The 23,279-nt window shown below is 43.8% G+C and overlaps 1 protein-coding gene across 1 annotated transcript in view; it reads left to right on the forward strand.

The window, feature by feature from the left end:
• Positions 1–1,013: 1,013 nt before the first annotated feature.
• Positions 1,014–23,279, forward strand: part of GPAT3 (glycerol-3-phosphate acyltransferase 3) — a 195,100-nt gene continuing 172,834 nt past the window's right edge. Inside the window, exon 1 of the mRNA XM_069743260.1 lies at positions 1,014–1,244. Within this exon, the coding sequence (XP_069599361.1) occupies positions 1,101–1,244 (144 nt within the window). The 5' untranslated portion in view covers positions 1,014–1,100. The remainder of the gene's footprint in view (positions 1,245–23,279) is intronic.

The following is a 23,279-nucleotide window of genomic DNA, read 5'->3' on the forward strand; positions in this document are numbered from 1 at the left end:
GTCCAATTTCTCCTGTTACCCTTGGTAAAATAAAACAAATTGGAGCTGAAGTAAATTTTTTGTGTAAAAAAGTTAAATGTTCATTTTTATTTAAACATTCCAAAAATTCCTATTAAACACCTGAAGGGTTAATAAACTTCTTGAATGTGGTTTTGAGCACCTTGAGGGGTGCAGTTTTTAGAATGGTGTCACACTTGGGCATTTTCTATCATATAGACCCCTCAAAATGACTTCAAATGAGACGTGGTCCCTAAAAAAAAATGGTGTTGTAAAAATGAGAAATTGCTGGTCAACTTTTAACCCTTATAACTCCCTAACAACAAAAAAAATTGGTTCCAAAATTATGCTGATGTAAAGGAGACATGTGGGAAATGTTACTTATTAAGTATTTTGTGTGACATATCTCTGTGATTTAATTGCATAAAAATTCAAAGTTTGAAAATTGCGAAATTTTCAAAATTTTCGCCAAATTTCCGTTTTTTTCACAAATAAACGCAGGTACTATCAAAGAAATTTTACCACTATCATGAAGTACAATATGTCACGAGAAAACAATGTCAGAATCACCAGGATCCGTTGAAGCGTTTCGGAGTTATAACCTCATAAAGGGACAGTGGTCAGAATTGTAAAAATTGGCCTGGTCATTAACGTGCAAACCACCCTTGGGGGTAAAGGGGTTAAAATAATAGCACACAGTGGTAGGCAAGGTGCACAGATGGTTTTGGTCGCAGGACTCATAAGCATTGATGGTGTGTAATTCCAGCTGAAATGACAGAGCTGCTCGGCCATTTCCGAGAATTTCTAGATGAATTCTGTCATTAATATAAAAAGTTACAGCCATGTGAGTATTTCACCTCAGGGCAAAGAGCAGCCCCAGCTTTGTACTGTGGCAGAGGGGCAGAGGTCGCAGCCCCAGCTTTGTACTGTGGCAGAGGGGCAGAGGTCGCAGCCCGTGACCAGAGGAGGAGGAGGAGGAGGAGGAGCAGGGCGGGACTGAGGGCAGGGTAGGAAGTGTGAGGCTGCTCCGTAGAAGTTCTGGGCTTCCTGCTCGCACACAGATGACCCAGTGGCAGGCTGCAGGCTGACAGCTCAGCTGAGCCATGGACGACTTCACAAGCCTCGCATACCACATCTTCACAGCATGGCTCGCCTTCATTTTGGTCTTAATCATGCTGCCCTCTATGTTTGGCTTGTCTCTGGGCGTTTCTGAGGTGTACCTGAAGATCCTGATGAAAATGCTGGAGGTGAGCAGGGTGAAGTAGCTTGTGCTCGGTGCGACATCGCACCTCACCTTTGGCGACACAGGTCAGCTCTGCAGACTTTGCACGCACCCTGTCACACCTGGAGGTGACCACAGTAGAGTGTGCACGCACCCTGTCACACCTGGAGGTGACCACAGTAGAGTGTGCACGCACCCTGTCACACCTGGAGGTGACCACAGTAGAGTGTGCACCCACCCTGTCACACCTGGAGGTGACCACAGTAGACTTTGCACGCACCCTGTCACACCTGGAGGTGACCACAGTAGAGTGTGCACCCACCCTGTCACACCTGGAGGTGACCACAGTAGAGTGTGCACGCACCCTGTCACACCTGGAGGTGACCACAGTAGAGTGTGCACGCACCCTGTCACACCTGGAGGTGACCACAGTAGAGTGTGCACCCGCCCTGTCACACCTGGAGGTGACCACAGTAGAGTGTGCACGCACCCTGTCACACCTGGAGGTGACCACAGTAGAGTGTGCACGCACCCTGTCACACCTGGAGGTGACCACAGTAGAGTGTGCACCCACCCTGTCACACCTGGAGGTGACCACAGTAGAGTGTGCACGCACCCTGTCACACCTGGAGGTGACCACAGTAGAGTGTGCACCCGCCCTGTCACACCTGGAGGTGACCACAGTAGAGTGTGCACGCACCCTGTCACACCTGGAGGTGACCACAGTAGAGTGTGCACGCACCCTGTCACACCTGGAGGTGACCACAGTAGAGTGTGCACCCGCCCTGTCACACCTGGAGGTGACCACAGTAGAGTGTGCACGCACCCTGTCACACCTGGAGGTGACCACAGTAGAGTGTGCACCCACCCTGTCACACCTGGAGGTGACCACAGTAGAGTGTGCACGCACCCTGTCACACCTGGAGGTGACCACAGTAGAGTGTGCACCCGCCCTGTCACACCTGGAGGTGACCACAGTAGAGTGTGCACCCGCCCTGTCACACCTGGAGGTGACCACAGTAGAGTGTGCACCCGCCCTGTCACACCTGGAGGTGACCACAGTAGAGTGTGCACGCACCCTGTCACACCTGGAGGTGACCACAGTAGAGTGTGCACGCACCCTGTCACACCTGGAGGTGACCACAGTAGAGTGTGCACGCACCCTGTCACACCTGGAGGTGACCACAGTAGAGTGTGCACCCACCCTGTCACACCTGGAGGTGACCACAGTAGAGTGTGCACGCACCCTGTCACACCTGGAGGTGACCACAGTAGAGTGTGCACGCACCCTGTCACACCTGGAGGTGACCACAGTAGAGTGTGCACCCACCCTGTCACACCTGGAGGTGACCACAGTAGAGTGTGCACGCACCCTGTCACACCTGGAGGTGACCACAGTAGAGTGTGCACCCACCCTGTCACACCTGGAGGTGACCACAGTAGAGTGTGCACGCACCCTGTCACACCTGGAGGTGACCACAGTAGAGTGTGCACCCACCCTGTCACACCTGGAGGTGACCACAGTAGAGTGTGCACGCACCCTGTCACACCTGGAGGTGACCACAGTAGAGTGTGCACCCACCCTGTCACACCTGGAGGTGACCACACTGTCACTAAACCGACCAGAGTTTGGATTCAGGAGGGATTGTTCCTTGTGTTGCACATTACATGCCATCATTTTTCATATTGCTGCACAATTATTTTCTTCTGATTTTTTTTGTTTTCCCCATTTCCATAGTTTTTCTGGCTTTCATTATATACTAATATAAAATTAATACATCCTTTATATGGTAAATATACAGCCCTCCAGGACCTTTTTCTTTAGCTATTTCCAAAAGCCATCACTTTTTTTTTAAAATTCATTTTCCAGTTATTTTAATTGTATGAGGGCTTGCGTTAAATAAAATATATACATACATACATACATACATACATACATACATACATACATACATACTATGCTTTCATCTCGACGCTTTCTGAGATTTTTATTTTTCTGGCTAGCTGAGGTTTTGTTTGTTTGTTTGTTTTTTTTCCCTCCTGATGTTTACTGAAGGGGGGTAATTAGTTTTTGATCAGACTTGTAAGCAGTGATAATAAATTAGTATTTTTTTTCCTTTTATTTTTAACAGTATAACAGGGGGTTATTTTAATTATATTTTTACCTGATTGTTTGGTGCCCTTAGGGGACTGTAGCCTGCCATCATGAGATTGCTAATACTACGTACTACAGTATATTGTAAAAAGCTTGGTCTCCTGTGGAGTTTGTCCCATTAGTGTATGGCATCCAATAATTCTCTCAAGGGAGGGCATGGGATGTGACACGATGACCCTCAGCTCCTGCTCTGCTACGAGCGTGAGCCTAGTGTCATGCTACTGTGCTCCGATCATTTTGCATCAGAGAATCGGAATACAGCTGGAGAAAGTAATTTCTCCGTCTCCTCTGCTGTCGGCATCGGCGGGAATCGCAGTGCACTCGGGTGACATCCGAGTGCAAGGTGATGTTTTACATGCACCCATAGACTTACAGGTCCTTCTCAAAAAATTAGCATATAGTGTTAAATTTCATTATTTACCATAATGTAATGATTACAATTAAACTTTCATATATTATAGATTCATTATCCACCAACTGAAATTTGTCAGGTCTTTTATTGTTTAAATACTGATGATTTTGGCATACAACTCCTGATAACCCAAAAAACCTGTCTCAATAAATTAGCATATCAAGAAAAGGTTCTCTAAACGACCTATTACCCTAATCTTCTGAATCAACTAATTAATTCTAAACACATGCAAAAGATACCTGAGGCTTTTATAAACTCCCTGCCTGGTTCATTACTCAAAACCCCCATCATGGGTAAGACTAGCGACCTGACAGATGTCAAGAAGGCCATCATTGACACCCTCAAGCAAGAGGGTAAGACCCAGAAAGAAATTTCTCAACAAATAGGCTGTTCCCAGAGTGCTGTATCAAGGCACCTCAATGGTAAGTCTGTTGGAAGGAAACAATGTGGCAGAAAACGCTGTACAACGAGAAGAGGAGACCGGACCCTGAGGAAGATTGTGGAGAAGGACCGATTCCAGACCTTGGGGAACCTGAGGAAGCAGTGGACTGAGTCTGGTGTGGAAACATCCAGAGCCACCGTGCACAGGCGTGTGCAGGAAATGGGCTACAGGTGCCGCATTCCCCAGGTAAAGCCACTTTTGAGCTACAGAGAAGCAGCACTGGACTGTTGCTAAGTGGTCCCAAGTACTTTTTTCTGATGAAAGCAAATTTTGCATGTCATTCGGAAATCAAGGTGCCAGAGTCTGGAGGAAGACTGGGGAGAAGGAAATGCCAAAATGCCTGAAGTCCAGTGTCAAGTACCCACAGTCAGTGATGGTGTGGGGTGCCATGTCAGCTGCTGGTGTTGGTCCACTGTGTTTCATCAAGGGCAGGGTCAATGCAGCTAGCTATCAGGAGATTTTGGAGCACTTCATGCTTCCATCGGCTGAAATGCTTTATGGAGATGAAGATTTCATTTTTCAGCACGACCTGGCACCTGCTCACAGTGCCAAAACCACTGGTAAATGGTTTACTGACCATGGTATTACTGTGCTCAATTGGCCTGCCAACTCTCCTGACCTGAACCCCATAGAGAATCTGTGGGATATTGTGAAGAGAAAGTTGAGAGACGCAAGACCCAACACTCTGGATGAGCTTAAGGCCGCTATTGAAGCATCCTGGGCCTCCATAACATCTCAGCAGTGTCACAGGCTGATTGCCTCCATGCCACGCCGCATTGAAGCAGTCATTTCTGCCAAAGGATTCCCGACCAAGTATTGAGTGCATAACTGAACATTATTATTTGATGGTTTTTTTGTTTGTTATTAAAAAACACTTTTATTTGATTGGATGGGTGAAATATGATTTATTGAGACAGGTTTTTTGGGTTATCAGGAGTTGTATGCAAAAATCATCAGTATTAAAACAATAAAAGACCTGACAAATTTCAGTTGGTGGATAATGAATCTATAATATATGAAAGTTTAATTGTAATCATTACATTATGGTAAATAATGAAATTTAACACTATATGCTAATTTTTTGAGAAGGACCTGTATATGGGTGCGTGCGATCAGATTCTCGTGTGTAATCAGAACATGCTGTGATTGTGTTTCCATGCAGAATCGGTTTGTGAAAATAATCATAGATGTGAGCTGCGCCATAGAGAAACATTGGGGCGAGTGCATTTTTTTTTATTGCATTGCACTCATCTGATTGCATTGCAAGTAGGATTCAGCTCTGTGTTTCACAGGAATATTGAGATGGCAGCAATAGGGGTCTTCAGCAAGTCCCCGGCTGCTATTATAACAATTCGTTCTCCCGCTATCGGATCATCGGGGAGGTTATGGAAGCCAATATGCGCGAGCACTGGCAACCTTTGCATTGACAGTGGCGTTTATCAGCTTGCAAAAAGTGAAAGGCCCATAATCGGACAAAGTAAAAAAAAAAAAAAATGATCAAAAAATAAAAATATATTGTACCCATAAGTATTTTTATGTAACAAGTGCACTTTTTTGTGTGTGTATATAGATCTCGCTGCGTCCGTAACAACACGACCTGTAAAACTGTCCCACAAGTTAACCCCTTTAGTGAACACCGTAATAGAAATAGACGAGGCAAAAAACAATATTTTACCATCATACCACCCAACAAAAAGTGGAACAAAAGGCAATCAAAAAGACGAATGTAAGAAATAAAAATAGTACTACTGAAAACGTCATCTTACCTCGCAAATAAGCTGCAATACAGCAGAAAAATAAAGTTATACCTCTCAGAATAAAATGGAAAAATTGCAGATTTCAAAATATGTCAATGCTAGTTTTGCAAAAAAGCGTCTATTAGTGTGTGTGTGTGTGACAGAAACCAAACATAAAAACCTGATGTAAATCTGGTATCGCTGTAGTCACACCGATCTGAAGAATAGTCATCTAATTACTTTAACCATACTAGGAACAGAGAAAAAAAAACTCCCAAAGATCGCAGTAAACACTGGGGTTTCCGTGTAAATCTCTGAAATATGTGATTCAGACGGAATCCCTGGCGGAAGATTCCCTATAATGAGGCAGATGGACTCATCTGCATCTCATCACTCGGTGTCTTAGATGGAAACCCTGATGTAAGTGCTCAGCGTAGAGCGCTGGATAAATGTGATCCCAAACGTTGTGTAAAATGTTCCTAATAAAAGTTTCAAATCAATCCACACAGCAAGTCCCCACTCAGGTCCGTCATCTGTTACCGGTTATATATAGGGAGCTCAAAGGCTCTGGAAAAGTGAAATGGCCCTCCAAAAGACATTCAGCAGATTCTGTGCTCCCAAATCCAAATGCGACATGGCATCTGCTAATTATTCCAGCAAATTTTGGTTTTAAAAGTCAAATGGTACTCCTTCTCTTTAAGGAAACCTGTAAGCAGGATTATGTACAGTAACCTACACACAGTGTCAGGTTTGGTCCATTATACTAATTAAAATGATACCTTGGATGATGAAATCCGTCTTGTGGTTGTTTAATCTTTATTTTCAGTTTTGAGTTAACCCCTTTAGGACCAGGGGTATTTCTGTTTTGGCGTTTCCATTTTTTGCTCCCCTTCTTCCCATAACTTTTTTATTTTTTGGTAAAAATGGCCATGTGAGGGCTTGCTTTTTGCGTGACGAGTTGTACTTTTGAACGACACCATTGGTTTCACCATGTCGTTAACTCGGAAACAGGAAAAAAAATTCCAAGTGCAGGTAAATTGCAAAAAAAAAGTGCAATCCCACACTTGTTTTTTTGTTTGGCTTTTTTGCTAGGTTCACTAAGTACTAAAACTGACCAGCCATTATGATTCTCCAGGTCATTACGAGTTCACAGACACCAAATATGTCTAGGTTCTTTTTCATCTAAGCGGTGAAATAAAAATTCCAAACTTTGGTTTAAAAAAAAAAAAAAAAAAAAAAAAATTGCGCAATTTTCTGTTACCTGTAGCGTCTCCACTTCTCATGATCTGGGGTTGGTTGAGGTCTTATTTTTTGTGTGCCGAGCTGGCGTTTTTAATGATACCATTTTGGTGCAGATACGTTCTTTTGATGGCCCGTTATTGCATTTTAATGCAATGTTGTGGCGACCAAGAAAAGTAATTCCGGAGTTTTGACTTTTTTCCTCGCTAGGCTGTTTAGCGATCAGGTTAATCCTGTTTTTTTAATTGATCGGTCGATTCTGAACGCGGCGATATCAAATATGTGTAAGTTGGATTTTTTTTTAGAATGGGGCAAAAAGGGGCAGACTTAAACTTTTATATATATATTTTCATATTTTTAAACTTTTTTTAAAAAAATTTTGGCATGCTTTAACCCCTTTCTGACATCTGACGTACTGTCCTGTCGAGGTGGGGTGGGCCCGTATGCCCACCGACGGGATAGTACATCATAGCGATCGGCCGCGCTCATGGGGGGGAGCGCGGCCGATCGCGGCCGGGTGTCAGCTGCCTATCACAGCTGACATCCGGCACTATATGCCAGGAGAGGTCACTGACTGCCCCCGGCACATTAACCCCCGGCACACCGCAATCAAACATGATCGCGGTGCAGGGAAGCATCGCGCAGGGAGGGGGCTCCCTGCGGGCTTCCCTGACACCCCCGCAGCAACGCAATATGATCGCGTTGCTGCGAGGGTCTCCTTACCTCCCTCCCTGCAGCAGGCCCGGATCCAAAATGGCCGCGGCATCTGGGTCATGCGGGGAGGTGGCTTACCAAGTGCCTGCTCAAAGCAGGCGCTTGGTAAGCCTGCAGTGCTCTAAAGGTACCGTCGCACTAGACGATATCGCTAGCGATCCGTGACGTTGCAGCGTCCTCGCTAGCGATATCGTCCAGTGTGACAGGCAGCAGCGATCAGGCCCCTGCTGGGAGATCGCTGGTCGGGGAAGAAAGTCCAGAACTTTGTTTCGTCGCTGGACTCCCCGCAGACATCGCTGAATCGGCGTGTGTGACACCGATTCAGCGATGTCTTCACTGGTAACCAGGGTAAACATCGGGTAACTAAGCGCAGGGCCGCGCTTAGTAACCCGATGTTTACCCTGGTTACCATCCTAAAAGTAAAAAAAAAACAAACACTACATACTTACCTACCGCCGTCTGTCCTCCAGCGCTGTGCTCTGCACTCCTCCTCCTGGCTGTGAGCGTCGGTCAGCCGGAAAAGCAGAGCGGTGACGTCACCGCTCTGCTTTCCGGCCGCTGTGCTCACACAGCCAGTACAGGAGGAGAGCAGAGCACAGCGCAGGGGACAGACAGCGGTAGGTAAGTATGTACTGTTTGTTTTTTTTTACTTTTAGGATGGTAAACATCGGGTTACTAAGCGCGGCCCTGCGCTTAGTTACCCGATGTTTACCCTGGTTACCGGCATCGTAACAACGTTGGTCGCTGGAGAGCGGTCTGTGTGACAGCTCTCCAGCGACCAAACAGCGACGCTGCAGCGATCCGGATCATTGTCGGTATCGCTGCAGCGTCGCTAAGTGTGACGGTACCTTTACTCAGATCGCTGATCTGACAGAGTGCTGTGCAGATCAAAGATCTGTGATGTCCCCTCCTGGGACAAAGTAAAAAAAAAAAAAATCCTAAATAATGAAAAAAAAAAATTATATAATCCCATAAATACATTTCTTTATCTAAATAAAAAAAACAAACAATAAAAGTACACATATTTAGTATCTCCGTGTCCGTAACAACCCGACTTATATAAGACTGGCCACTAGTTAACCCCTTCAGTAAACACCGTAAGAAAAAAAAAACAGGCAAAAAAACCGCTTTATTATCATACCGCCAAACAAAAAGTGGAATAACACGCGATCAAAAAAATATATAAACAACCATAGTATCGCTGAAAATGTCATCTTGTCCCGCAAAAAACGAGCTGACATACAGCATCATCAGCAAAAAAATAAAAGTTATAATCCTGAGAATAAAGGGATGCAAAAATAATTATTTTTTCTATAAAAGAGTTTTTATCGTATAAAAGCGCCAAAACATAAAAAAATTATATAAATGAGGTATCGCTGTAATCGTACTGACCCGAAGAATAAAACTGCTTCATCAATTTTACCAAACGCGGAACGGTATAAACGCCTCCCCCCAAAAGAAATTCATGAATAGCTGGTTTTTGGTCATTCTGCCTCACAAAAATCGGAATAAAAAGCGATCAAAAAATGTCATGTACCCGAAAAAGGTACCAATAAAAACGTCAACTCGTCCCACAAAAAACAAGACCTCACATGACTCTGTGGACCAAAATATGGAAAAATTATAGCTCTCAAAATGTGGTAACGCAAAAAATATTTTTTGCAATAAAAAGCGTCTTTTAGTGTGTGACGGCTGCCAATCATAAAAATCCGCTAAAAAACCCGTTATAAAAGTAAATCAAACCCCCCTTCATCACCCCCTTAGTTAGGGGAAAAATTAAAAAAAAAGGTATGGGGCTAGGGTTGGGGCTAAAGTTACGGTTAGGGTTTAGATTACATTTACGGTTGGGATTAGGGGTGTGTCAGGGTTAGAGGTGTGGTTAGGGTTACTGTTGGGATTAGGGTTAGGGGTGTGTTTGGACTAGGGTTTCAGTTATAATTGGGGGGTTTCTACTGTTTAGGCACATCAGGGGCTCTCCAAACGCGACATGGCGTCCGATCTCAATTCCAGCCAATTCTGCGTTGAAAAAGTAAAACAGTGCTCCTTCCCTTCCGAGCTCTCCCGTGTGCCCAAACAGGGGTTTACCCCAACATATGGGGTATCAGCGTACTCAGGACAAATAGGACAACAACTTTTGCGGTCCAATTTCTCCTGTTACTCTTGGGAAAATACAAAACTGGGGGCTAAAAAATAATTTTTGTGGGGAAAAAAAAAAGATTTTTTATTTTCACGGCTCTGCGTTATAAACTGTAATGAAACACTTGGGGGCTCACAACACATCTAGATAAGTTCCTTGGGGGGTCTAGTTTCCAATATGGGGTCACTTGTGGGGGGTTTCTACTGTTTAGGTACATTAGGGGCTCTGCAAACGCAATGTGACACCTGCAGACCATTCCATCTAAGTCTGCATTCCAAATGGCGCTCCTACCTTTCCGAGCCCACCCATGCGCCCAAACGGTGGTTCCCCCCCACATATGGGGTATCAGCGTACTCAAGACAAATTGGACAACAACTTTTGGGGTCGAATTTCTTCTCTTACCCTTGGAAAAATAAAAAATTGGGGCGAAAAGATAATTTTTGTGAAAGAAATGATTTTTTATTTTTACGGTTCTACATTATAAACTTCTGTGAAGCACTTGGTGGGTCAAAGTGCTCACCACACCTCTAGATAAGTTCCTTAGGGGGTCTTCTTTCCAAAATGGTGTCAATTGTTGGGGTTTTCAATGTTTAGGCACATCAGGGGCTCTCCAAACGCAACATGGTGTCCCATCTCGATTCCAGTCAATTTTGCATTGAAAAGTCAAATGGCGCTCCTTCGCTTCCGAGCTCTGTCATGTGCCCAAACAGTGATTTACCCCCACATATGGGGTATCGGTGTACTCAGGACAAATTGTACAACAACTTTTTGGGTCCATTTTCTCCTGTTACCCTTGGTAAAATAAAACAAATTGGAGCTGAAGTAAAAAATTTTGTGAAAAAAAAAAAGTTAAATGTTCATTTTTATTTAAATATTTCAAAAATTCCTGTGAAGCATCAGAAGGGTTAATAAACTTCTTGAATATGGTTTTGAGCACCTTGAGGCGTGCAGTTTTTAGAATGGTGTCACACTTGGGTATTTTCTATCATATAGACCCCTAAAAATGACTTCAAATGAGATGTGGTCCCTAAAAAAAAAAAAAAGATGGTGTTGTAAAAATGAGAAATTGCTGGTCAACTTTTAACCCCTATAACTCCCTAACAAATGAAAATTTTGGTTCCAAAATTGTGCTGCTGTAAAGTAGACATGTGGGAAATGTTACTTATTAAGTATTTTGTGTGACACATCTCTGTGATTTAATTGCATAAAAATTCAAAGTTGGAAAATTGCGAAATTTTCAAAATTTTCGCCAAATTTCCTTTTTTTCAACAAATAAACGCAGGTAATATCAAAGAAGTTTTTCCACTATCATGAAGTACAATATGTCTCGAGAAAACCATGTCAGAATCACTGGGATCCGTTGAAGCATTCCAGAGTTATAACCTCATAAAGGGACAGTGGTTAGAATTGTAAAAATTGGCCCGGTCATTAACGTGCAAACCACCCTTGGGGGTAAAGGGGTTAATAGCCTCCATGGGAGGCTAGAAGCTGCCACAACTTGAATGCCTCTGCTACATAGAGGCGATGCTCAGATCGCCTCTATGTAGTACAGTCATGGCCAAAATTTTTGAGAATGACACCAAAATTATATTTTCACATGATCTTCTGCCCTCTGGTTTTTATTAGTGTTTGTCTGTTTATATCACATACAGAAATATAATTGCAATCATATTATGAGTACCAATAGGTTATATTGACAGAATGAGTTAATGCAGCAAGTCAATATTTGCAGTGTTGACCCTTCTTCTTCAAGACCTCTGCAATTCTCCCTGGCATGCTCTCAATCAACTTCTGGACCACATCCTGACTGATAGCAGTCCATTCTTGCATAATCAATGCTTGCATTTTGCTAGAATTTGTTGGTTTTTGTTTGTCCACCCGTCTCTTGATGATTGACCACAAGTTCTCAATGGGATTAAGATCTGGGGAGTTTCCAGGCCATGGACCCAAAATCTCTATGTTTTGTTCCATGAGCCATTTAGTTATCACCTTTGCTTTATGGCAAGGTGCTACATCATGCTGAAAAAGGCATTGTTGGGCGCCAAACTGCTCTTGGACGGTTGGGAGAAGTTGTTCTTGGAGGACATTCTGGTACCATTCTTTATTCATGACTGTGAGTGAGCCGATTCCCTTGGCTGAGAAGCAACCCCACACATGAATGGTTTCAGGATGCTTTACAGTTGGCATGAGACAAGACTGGTGGTAGCGCTCACCTCTTCTCCGAATAAGCGGTTTTCCAGATGTCCCAAACAATCGAAAAGGGGATTCATCAGAGAAAATGACTTTGCCCCAGTCCTCAGCAGTCCACTTCCTGTACCTTTTGCAGAATATCAGTCGGTCCCTAATGTTTTTTCTGGAGAGAAGTGGCTTCTTTGCTGCCCTCCTTGAAACCAGGCCTTGCTCAAAGAGTCTCCGCCTCACAGTGCGTGCAGAAGCACTCAAACCAGCCTGCTGCCATTCCTGAGCAAGCTCGGCACTGCTGGTAGTCCGATCCCGCAGCTGAAACAGTTTTAAGATACGATCCTGGCGCTTGCTGGTCTTTCTTGGGCGCCCTGGAGCCTTTTTGACAACAATGGAAGCTCTCTCCTTGAAGTTCTTGATGATGCGATAGATTGTTGACTGAGGTGCAATCTTTGTAGCTGCGATACTCTTCCCTGTTAGGCCATTTTTGTGCAGTGCAATGATGGCTGCACGTGTTTCTTTAGAGATAACCATGGTTAACTGAAGAGAAACAATGATACCAAGCACCAACCTCCTTTTAAAGTGTCCAGTGATGTCATTCTTACTTAATCATGACTGATCGCCAGCCCTGTCCTCATCAACACCCACACCTGTGTTAATGGATCAATCACTAAAACGATGTTAGCTGCTCCTTTTAACCCCTACCCGACCCATGACGCCACGTAGGTGTCATGAAAGTCGGTGCCAATCCGACCCATGACGCCTATGTGGCGTCATGGAAAGATCGCGTCCCTGCAGATCGGGTGAAAGGGTTAACTCCCATTTCACCCGATCTGCAGGGACAGGGGGAGTGGTAGTTTAGCCCAGGGGGGGTGGCTTCACCCCCTCGTGGCTACGATCGCTCTGATTGGCTGTTGAAAGTGAAACTGCCAATCAGAGCGATTTGTAATATTTCACCTATTATAACGGGTGAAATATTACAATCCAGCCATGGCCGATGCTGCAATATCATCGGCCATGGCTGGAAATACTAATGTGCCCCCACCCCACCCCACCGATCGCCCCCCCCAGCCCTCCGATCTGCCCGGTACACTGCCCCGCTCCCCTCCGTCCTGTGCTCCGCTCCCCCCCCGTGCTCTTGTCCGCTCCCCCCCGTGCTCCAATCACCCCCCCGCACTCCGTTCCACCCCCCCGTGCTCCGATCCACCCCCCCATGCTCCGATCCACCCCCCCTCTGTGCTCCCCACCACCCCATCATACTTACCGATCCTGCCGGGGTCCGTCCGTCTTCTCCCTGGGCGCCGCCATCTTCCAAAATGGGGAGCTCATGCGCAGTGCGCCCGCCGAATCTGCCGGCCGGCAGATTCGTTCAAAGTGCATTTTGATCACTGAGATATAATCTATCCCAGTGATCAAAATAAAAAAATGATAAATGCCCCCCCCCCCCCCCTTGTCACCCCCATAGGTAGGGACAATAAAAAAAATAGAATTTTTTTTTTCCACTAATGTTAGAATAGGGGTAGGGTTAGGGTTAGAGCTAGGGTTAGAGCTAGGGTTATGGTTTTGGTATGTGCACACGTATTCTGGTCCTCTGCGGATTTTTCCTCTGCGGATTTGATAAATCCGCAGTGCTAAACCGCTGCGGATTTATGGCGGATTTACCATGTTTTTTCTGCGCATTTCACTGCGGTTTTACAACTGCGGTTTTTTATTGGAGCAGTTGTAAAACCGCTGCGGAATCCGCTTAAAGAAGAGACATGCTGCGGAATGTAAACCGCTGCGTTTCCGTGCAGTTTTTCCGCAGCATGTGTACAGCGATTTTTGTTTCCCATATGTTTACATTGAACTGTAAACTCATGGGAAACTGCTGCGGATCCGCAGCGTTTTCCGCAGCGTGTGCACATACCTTTAGAATTAGGCTATGTGCACACGGTGCGGATTTGGCTGCGGATCCGCAGCGGATTGGCCGCTGCGGATTCGCAGCAGTGTTCCATCAGGTTTTCAGTACCAAGTAAACCTATGGAAAACCAAATCCGCTGTGCCCATGGTGCGGAAAATACCGTGCGGAATCCGCAGATGAAATCCACACAAAAAACACTGGAAATCCGCGGAAAATCCGCAGGTAAAACGCAGTGCCTTTCACCCGCGGATTTTTCAAAAATGATGCTGAAAAATCTCACACAAATCCGCAATGTGGGCACATAGCCTTAGGGTTAGGGTTGGGGTTAGGGTTGTGATTAGGGTTATGGCTACAGTTGGGATTAGGGTTACGGGTGTGGGGGGGTTAGTGTTGGAGTTAGAATTGAGGGGTTTCCACTGTTTAGGCACATCAGGGGTCTCCAAACGCAACATGGCGCCACCATTGATTCCAGCCAATCTTGTATTCAAAAAGTCAAATGGTGCTCCCTCAATTCCGAGCCCCGACGTGTGCCCAAACAGTGGTTTACCCCCACATATGGGGTACCAGCATACTCAGGATAAACTGCGCAACAATTACTGGTGTCCAATTTCTCCTGTTACCCTTGTGAAAATAAAAAAATGCTTGCTAAAACATCATTTTTGAGGAAAGAAAAATGATTTTTTATTTTCACGGCTCTGCGTTGTAAACGTCTGTGAAGCACTTGGGGGTTTCAAAGTGCTCACCACATATCTAGATAAGTTCCTTGGGGGGTCTAGTTTCTAAAATGGGGTCACTTGTGGGGGGGTTTCTACTGTTTAGGCACACCAGGCGCTCTGCAAACGCAACGTGACGCCCGCAGACCATTCCATCAAAGTCTGCATTTCAAAAGTCACTACTTCCCTTCTGAGCCCCGACGTGTGCCCAAACAGTGGTTTACCCCCACACATGGGGTATCAGCGTACTCAGGAGAAACTGGACAACAACTTTTGGGGTCCAATTTCTCCTGTAATCCTTGGGAAAATAAAAAATTCTGGGCTAAATAATTATTTTGAGGAAAGAAAACGTATTTATTTTCACGGCTCTGCGTTGTAAACTTCTGTGAAACACTTGGGGGTTCAAAGTGCTCACCACACATCTAGATAAGTTCCTTTCGGGGTCTAGTTTCCAAAATGGGGTCACTTGTGGGGGGTTTCTACTGTTTAGCCACATCAGGGGCTCTGCAAACGCAACGTGACGCCCGCAGAGCATTCCATCAAAGTCTGCATTTCAAAACGTCACTACTTCACTTCCGAGCCCCGGCGTGTGCCCAAACAGTGGTTTACCCCCACACATGGGGTATCGGTGTACTCAGGAGAAACTGGACAACAACTTTTGGGGTGAAATTTCTCCTGTTACCCTTGGGGAAAATAAAAAATTGCATGCTAAAAGATCATTTTTGAGAAAATAATTTTTTTTTTTTTTTTATGGCTCTGCGTTATAAACTTCTGTGAAGCACTTGGGGGTTCAAAGTCCTCACCACACATCTAGATTAGTTCCTTTGGGGGTCTAGTTTCCAAAATGGGGTCATTTGTGGGGGATCTCCAATGTTTAGGCATACAGGGGCTCTCCAAACGTGACATGGTGTCCGCTAATGATTGGAGCTAATTTTCCATTTAAAAAGCCAAATGGCGTGCCTTCCCTTCCGAGCCCTGCCGTGTGCCCAAACAGTGGTTTACCCCAACATATGGGGTATCGGCATACTCAGGACAAACTGGACAAGAACATTTGGGGTCCAATTTCTCCTATTACCCTTGGCAAAATAGGAAATTCCAGGCTAAAAAATCATTTTTGAGGAAAGGAAAAATTATTTTTTATTTTCATGGCTTTGCGTTATAAACTTCTGTGAAGCACCTGGGGGTTTAAAGTGCTCAATATGCATCTAGGTAAGTTCCTTGGGGGGTCTAGTTTCCATAATGGGGTCACTTGTGGGGGAGCTCCAATGTTTAGGTACACAGGGGCTCTCCAAACGCGACATGGTGTCCGCTAACAATTGGAGCTAATTTTCCATTCAAAAAGTCAAATGGCGCGCCTTCCCTTCCGAGCCCTGCCGTGTGCCCAAACAGTGGTTTACCCCCACATATGAGGTATCGGCGTACTCGGGAGAAATTGCCCAACAAATTTTAGGATCCATTTTATCCTATTGCCCATGTGAAAATGAAAAAATTGAGGCGAAAAGAATTTTTCTTGTGAAAAAAAAGTACTTTTTCATTTTTACAGATCAATTTGTGAAGCAACTGGGGGTTCAAAGTGCTCACTATGCATCTAGATAAGTTCCTTGGGGCGTCTAGTTTCCAAAATGGGGTCACTTGTGGGGGAGCTCCAATTTTTAGGCACACGGGGGCTCTCCAAACGTGACATGGTGTCCGCTAAAGAGTGGAGCCAATTTTTGATTCAAAAAGTCAAATGGCGCTCCTTCCCTTCCAAGCCCTGCCGTGCGCCCAAACAGTGGTTTACCCCAACATATGAGGTATCAGTGTACTCAGGACAAATTGGACAACAACTTTCGTGGTTCAGTTTCTCCTTTTACCATTGGGAAAATAAAAAAATTGTTGCTAAAAGATAATTTTGTGACTAATAAGTTAAATGTTCATATTTTCCTTCCATGTTGCTTCTGCTGCTGTGAAGTACCTGAAGGGTTAATAAACTTCTTGAATGTGGTTTTGAGTACCTTGAGGGGTGCAGTTTTTAGAATGGTGTCACTTTTGGGTATTTTCAGCCATATAGACCCCTCAAACTGACTTCAAATGTGAGGTGGTCCCTAAAAAAAATGGCTTTGTAAATTTCGTTGTAAAAATGAGAAATCGCTGGTCAAATTTTAGCCCTTATAACTTCCTAGCAAAAAAAAATTTTGTTTCCAAAATTGTGCTGATGTAAAGTAGACATGTGGGAAATGTTATTTATTAACTATTTTGTGTCACATAACTCTCTGGTTTAACAGAATAAAAATTCAAAATGTGAAAATTGCGAAATTTTCAAAATTTTCGCCAAATTTCCGTTTTTATCACAAATAAACGCAGAATTTATTGACCTAAATTTACCACTAACATGAAGCCCAATATGTCACGAAAAAACAATCTCAGAACCGCTAGGATCCGTTGAAGCGTTCCTGAGTTGTTACCTCATAAAGGGACACTGGTCAGAATTGCAAAAAACGGCAAGGTCTTTAAGGTCAAAATAGGCTGGGTCATGAAGGGGTTAAGGCAGGACTGCAATGATTGTGAAATGTGTTTTGTGGGTTAAAGTTCATTTTCTGGGCAAATATTGACTTTGCAAGTACAGTAATTGCTATGAAGCTGATCACTCTGACATTCAGGAGTATATGCAAATTGCCATTAAAAAAAATGAAGCAGTAGACTTTGGAAAAATTAATATTGAAGCGTAGAAAAATTGGCAGCACTCACCAGTCTTCACAAACAGGTACTTTATTGTAGCATATCTTCACGGCACGGGGGTGTACATACAAAAGAAAGTGACAGCCGAACCTTTGGAAAAATTAATATTTGTCTTATTCTCAATTTTTGTCCATGACTGTAGAATTACAACATTGCTACGAGCGCCGACCACAGGATGGCGCTCATAGCAATCTGGCATCAACAACCATAGAGGTCTTCAGGAGACCTTTGGTTGTCATTTCAATGCACTGATGACCCACGATCACGTGTCGGGGGTCGCCGGTGCACCCATTTGAAGGACGGATGGCGGAACCGCTTGTTAAATGCCGCTGTCAGTTTGATGGCGGCATTTAACTGGTTAATAGCGGTGGGTGAATGGCGATTCCGCCCACGCCTATTGCGGGCACGTCAGCTGTTAAAAACAGCTGACATGTCCCGTCTTTGATGCGGGCTCACTGCCGGAGCCCACATCAAAGCGGGGGATATGCCATCGGATGTACTATTGACTCTGTGGGCCAAAATATGGAAAATTTATAGCTATCAAAATATGGTGATACAAAAATATTTTTTTGCAATAAAAAGCATCTTTTAGTGTGTGACAGCTGCCAAACATACAAACCCGATATAAATCTCGTATCGCTGTAATTGCACCAACCTGAAGAATAAAGTCGCATAATCACTTCTACCGCACTAGGAACGGCGTAAAAAATACCGTAAATCCAATTCTTCACATGCTGTTGATTTTTTTTTTTTTTTTTTTTAATTTCGGTAATTAAACCACAAAACAAAATGTACACATTAGTATACAACCAAATAATACATGTGTATCTGTCAGTGTTATGAGAGATCAGAAAATTTGTACATTAAATTGTTTGTACAATTTTAATTTCACAATTCCATATATTGCTGTATGGACACTAGACCAATTACAAGTGAACAGAAAGCACTATTTATCCTTATATATTTGGTAATATATATCCCAGAATGATACTACGTATCTAAACTATATTCTGCTGCCTAGTACAGTTACAGTGTTAACAACCATGTGATGCCATAAAATGACTCTATGTATTTTAACCATAACATTCACGGTGTTACTAGACCACTACGTGCTGGTATAGTAAGATGAAGAGTTCCATCTGTCCCAAATCTTGTCAGATTTCCTTAAACAGCCCATATTTTGATGTAGAGTTCCCTCATATGGTATAACTGAATTTACCAATTCAATCCAGGCTCTGAGACATGGATGTGAATCTACCATCCAGCGAAATGCCATCACCTTTCTGGCCAGAAAGAGTGTCTCACGTAGGAAAATCTTAACATAATGTCCCCATGTCTCTTCATCCAACACCACAAATAAACTAGTGGCTTGAGAGGAACAGGGGTTTGTGCTAGGGATGTCAATACGATACTACCTCGTTCCAGTTGGAAAGGATAATAGGGCAGCCCCATATCCTATCTACAAAATCTGCATCTAGTGAGTGACCTCTCAAACATTGAGGATTGGAGCCGACCCATCTTAAATGTTGATTTTTCTTAATTCTTTCTCCCAAAGATCCCAGTAAGGCTCACATTTATTCTGCGCTCAGCGCTTACACCGAGGTTTCCGTGTAAATCTCTGAAATACGTCATTCAGATGGAACCTCTGGAGGAAGATTTCCTATAATGAGGTAGATGGAGGCATCTGGATGCCGTCTGACCTGTGATCCAGCTGTGTCCATCTTTTCAGGAATCTGTTAAAGTTGCCGTCGGCCCTAGCTTTGTGCACTTCTGGAAAGGACACCAATGAACATAGGCCAGACGGAGTCCAAAGTAAGTCTGCTGCCTCATTATAGTGAGTGTATCTCTCAGGGACTTCATTGAATCACATCACTCAGAGATTTAGATGGAAACCCCAAAGTAAGTGGTCAGCATAGAGCACTGGATAAATGTGATCCCAAACGTTATGTAAAATGCTCCCAATAAAAGCTTCAACTCAATCCACACAAAAAGCAAGTCCCTACTCAGGTCCGTCATCTGTTAACGGAAATATAGTGGGCTTTCATGTTACTGGTAGTACAAGGGCTCTGGAAAAACAAAATGGCTCCTCACCCGCCAAAAGAAATGCAAAAAATTCTCTTCTCCAAATGCCTCCTTTCTTCTGAGCCCCACAGTGTACCTAAACCACATATAGCGTCCTTATTTGGCATCTCTGAAGCAGTGAGAGCCATCCAACCTTATGAGTGCATGCCTCCAGAACTACGGGCTGAGCATAATGTTAACAAAAGTCCCAATATCATAATGCTGGTCTGGGCTGCAGCACATAACCATAGAGTGCACCCAGATCAGTCGAAAAAGCTCCAGAACAAGCATATAAACAGGAGAAAAAAGGAGCATACAATATAAATAATTTTATAAACAAGTGTCTTTTATTGGTACAAAAAATACTAAAAATAGTAAGCAATTACATGTTGGGTGTCATCCAGTCAGGCACAAAAGGAGAACCACCCCCATGCGACTATATATATATATATATATATATATATATATATATATATATATATATATATATATATATATATATAATGACATAATAGCCTAGGGAAAAGAAACTCCCACATACAGATAACCTGGAAGACTAAGCCCACATGTACCTAGATGAGTGTCGTAACAAGTGATAGAGCTACACTACCGGTAATGTGCAGTGCATCATGCGTCGGGGCGCTTTCTTTTCCGGTCGGACCCTCCTCCTGCACCCCCCACTGGTAAGCTCAGCCACGGTACTTGTTACCTCATGATGCACTGCACATTACCGGTAGAGTAGCTCTATCACTTGTTACGACATTCATCTAGGTACATGTGGGCTTAGTCTTCCAGGTTATCTGTATGTGGGAGTTTCTTTTCCCTCGGCCATTATGTATATATATATATATATATATATATATGGGTCGCATGGGGGTGGTTCTCCTTTTGTGCCTGACTGGATGACACCCAACATGTAATTGCTTACTATTTTTAGTATTTTTTTGTACCAATAAAAGACACTTGTTTATAAAATTATTTATATTGTATGCTCCTTTTTTCTCCTGTTTATATGGGCTGAGCATAATGTACTGGTCACTACAGTGTACTGGTGACTTCAACGGCAATTTTCACTCGGTAACATTCATGCTCCTTGTTTCTGTAAAATACCCATGGAGTTCAAATAGTCACTACACCTGTAGATAAATTCCCTAAGGGGTATAATTTCCAAAATGGGGTCACTTTGAGGTGGATTCTGCTCTTCAAGCAATTAGGTTCTCTGTATATGGAGTCCGCAAACTCTTCTAGTAAAATCTGCGCTGCAGGAGGCAAATAGCGTTCTGTTCCTCCTGAGTCTCTCCATATGGCTAAGTAGTACTGTATATCTACATATGGGGTATTGACGGGTTCAGTAGAAATTGTGGGACAAATTATGGTGCCATTTTTACCTACTTCTTGTGTTTTTAACCCCTTTCTGCCATTAGACGTACTATTCCGTCCATGTGGGGTGGGCTTTACTTCCCAAGGACGGAATAGTACGTCTACGCCTATCGCAGCTGACATCCGGCACTATGTGCCAAGAGCGGTCACGGACCGCCCCAGACACATTAACCCCCGGCACACCGCGATCAAACATGATCGCGATGTGCCGGCGGTGCAGGGAAGCATCGCGCAGGGAGGGGGCTCCCTGCGGGCTTCCCTGATGTGATCGCGTTGCTCCGGGGGTCTCCTACCTTCCTCCCTGCAGCAAATCCCGGATCCAAGATGGCCGCGGATCCGGGTCCTGCAGGGAGGGAGGTGCCTTACCAAGTGCCTGCTCAGAGCAGGCACTTGGTAACGCTGCAGCGCTCTGAGACAGATCAGTGATCTGCCAGAGTGCTGTGCAAACTGGCAGATCACCGATCTGTATTGTCCCCCCCGGGACAAAGTAAAAAAGTTTAAAAATTTTTTTACAAGTGTGTAAAAAAAAAAAAACAAAAACAAACAAACAAAAAAACCTACATAATGAAAAAAAAAAAAAAAATATTATTCCCATAAATACATTTTTTTATCAAAAAAAAAAACAAAACAATAAAAGTACACATATTTAGTATCGCCGCGTCCGTAACGACCCGACCTATAAAACTGTCCCACTAGTTAACCCCTTCAGTAAACACCGTAAGAAAAAAAAAAAAAACGAGGCAAAAAACAACGCTTTATTATCATACCGCCGAACAAAAAGTGGAATAACACGCGATCAAAAAGATGGATATAAATAACCATGGTAACACTGAAAGCGTCATCTTGTCCCGCAAAAAACGAGCCGCCATACAGCAACATCAGCAAACAAATAAAAAAGTTATAGTCCTCAGAATAAAGCGATGTAAAAATAATTATTTTTTCTATAAAATATTTTTTATCGTATAAAAGCGCCAAAACATTAAAAAAAATTATATAAATGAGGAGTCGCTGTAATCGTACTGACCCGAAGAATGAAACTGCTTTATCAATTTTACCAAACGCGGAATGGTATAAACGCCTCCCCCAAAAGAAATTCATGAATAGCTGGTTTTTGGTAATTCTGCCTCACAAAAATCGGAATAAAAAGCGATCAAAAAATGTCTCGTGCGCGAAAATGTTACCAATAAAAACGGCAACTCGTCCCGCAAAAAACAAGACCTCACATGACTCTGTGGACTCAAATATGGAAAAATTATAGCTCTCAAAATGTGGTAACGCAAAAAATATTTTTTGCAATAAAAAGCGTCTTTCAGTGTGTGACGGCTGCCAATCATAAAAATCCGCTAAAAAACCCGCTATAAAAGTAAATCAAACCCCCCTTCATCACCCCCTTAGTTAGGGAAAAATAAAAAAATTAAAAAAATGTATTTATTTCCATTTTCCCATTAGGGCTAGGGTTAGGGCTAGGGTTAGGGCTAGGGTTAGGGCTAGGGTTAGGGCTAGGGTTAGGGCTAGGGTTAGGGCTAGGGTTAGGGCTAGGGCTAGGGTTAGGGCTAAGGTTAGGGTTGGGGCTAGGGTTGGGGCTAGGGTTATGGTTAGGGTTAGGGCTAGGGTTAAGGCTACAGTTAGGGTTAAGGCTACAGTTAGGGTTGGGGCTAAAGTTAGGGTTAAGGTTTGGATTACATTTGCGGTTGGGAATAGGGTTGGGATTAGGGTTAGGGGTGTGTCTGGGTTAGAGGTGTGGTTAGGGTTACCGTTGGAATTGGGGTTAGGGGTGTGTTTGGATTAGGGTTTCAGTTATAATTGGGGGTTTCCACTGTTTAGGCACATCAGGGGCTCTCCAAATGCGACATGGCGTCCGATCTCAATTCCAGCCAATTTTGCGTTGATAAAGTAAAACAGTGCTCCTTCCCTTCCGAGCTCTCACGTGTGCCCAAACAGGGGTTTACCCCAACATATGGGGTATCAGCGTACTCAGGACAAATAGGACAACAACTTTTGGGGTCCAATTTCTCCTGTTACCTTTGGGAAAATACAAAACTGGGGGCTAAAAAATAATTTTTGTGGGGAAAAAAAGATTTTTTATTTTCACGGCTCTGCGTTAAAAACCGTAGTGAAACACTTGAGGGCTCAAAGTTCTCACAACACATCTACATAAGTTCGTGGGGGGGTCTAGTTTCCAATATGGGGTCACTTGTGGGGGGTTTCTACTGTTTAGGTACATTAGACGTTCTGCAAACGCAATGTGACGCCTGCAAACCATTCCATCTAA

Source organism: Ranitomeya imitator, chromosome 1 (genome assembly GCF_032444005.1).
Source record: "Ranitomeya imitator isolate aRanImi1 chromosome 1, aRanImi1.pri, whole genome shotgun sequence".
In the NCBI taxonomy this organism is placed as follows: domain Eukaryota; kingdom Metazoa; phylum Chordata; class Amphibia; order Anura; family Dendrobatidae; genus Ranitomeya; species Ranitomeya imitator.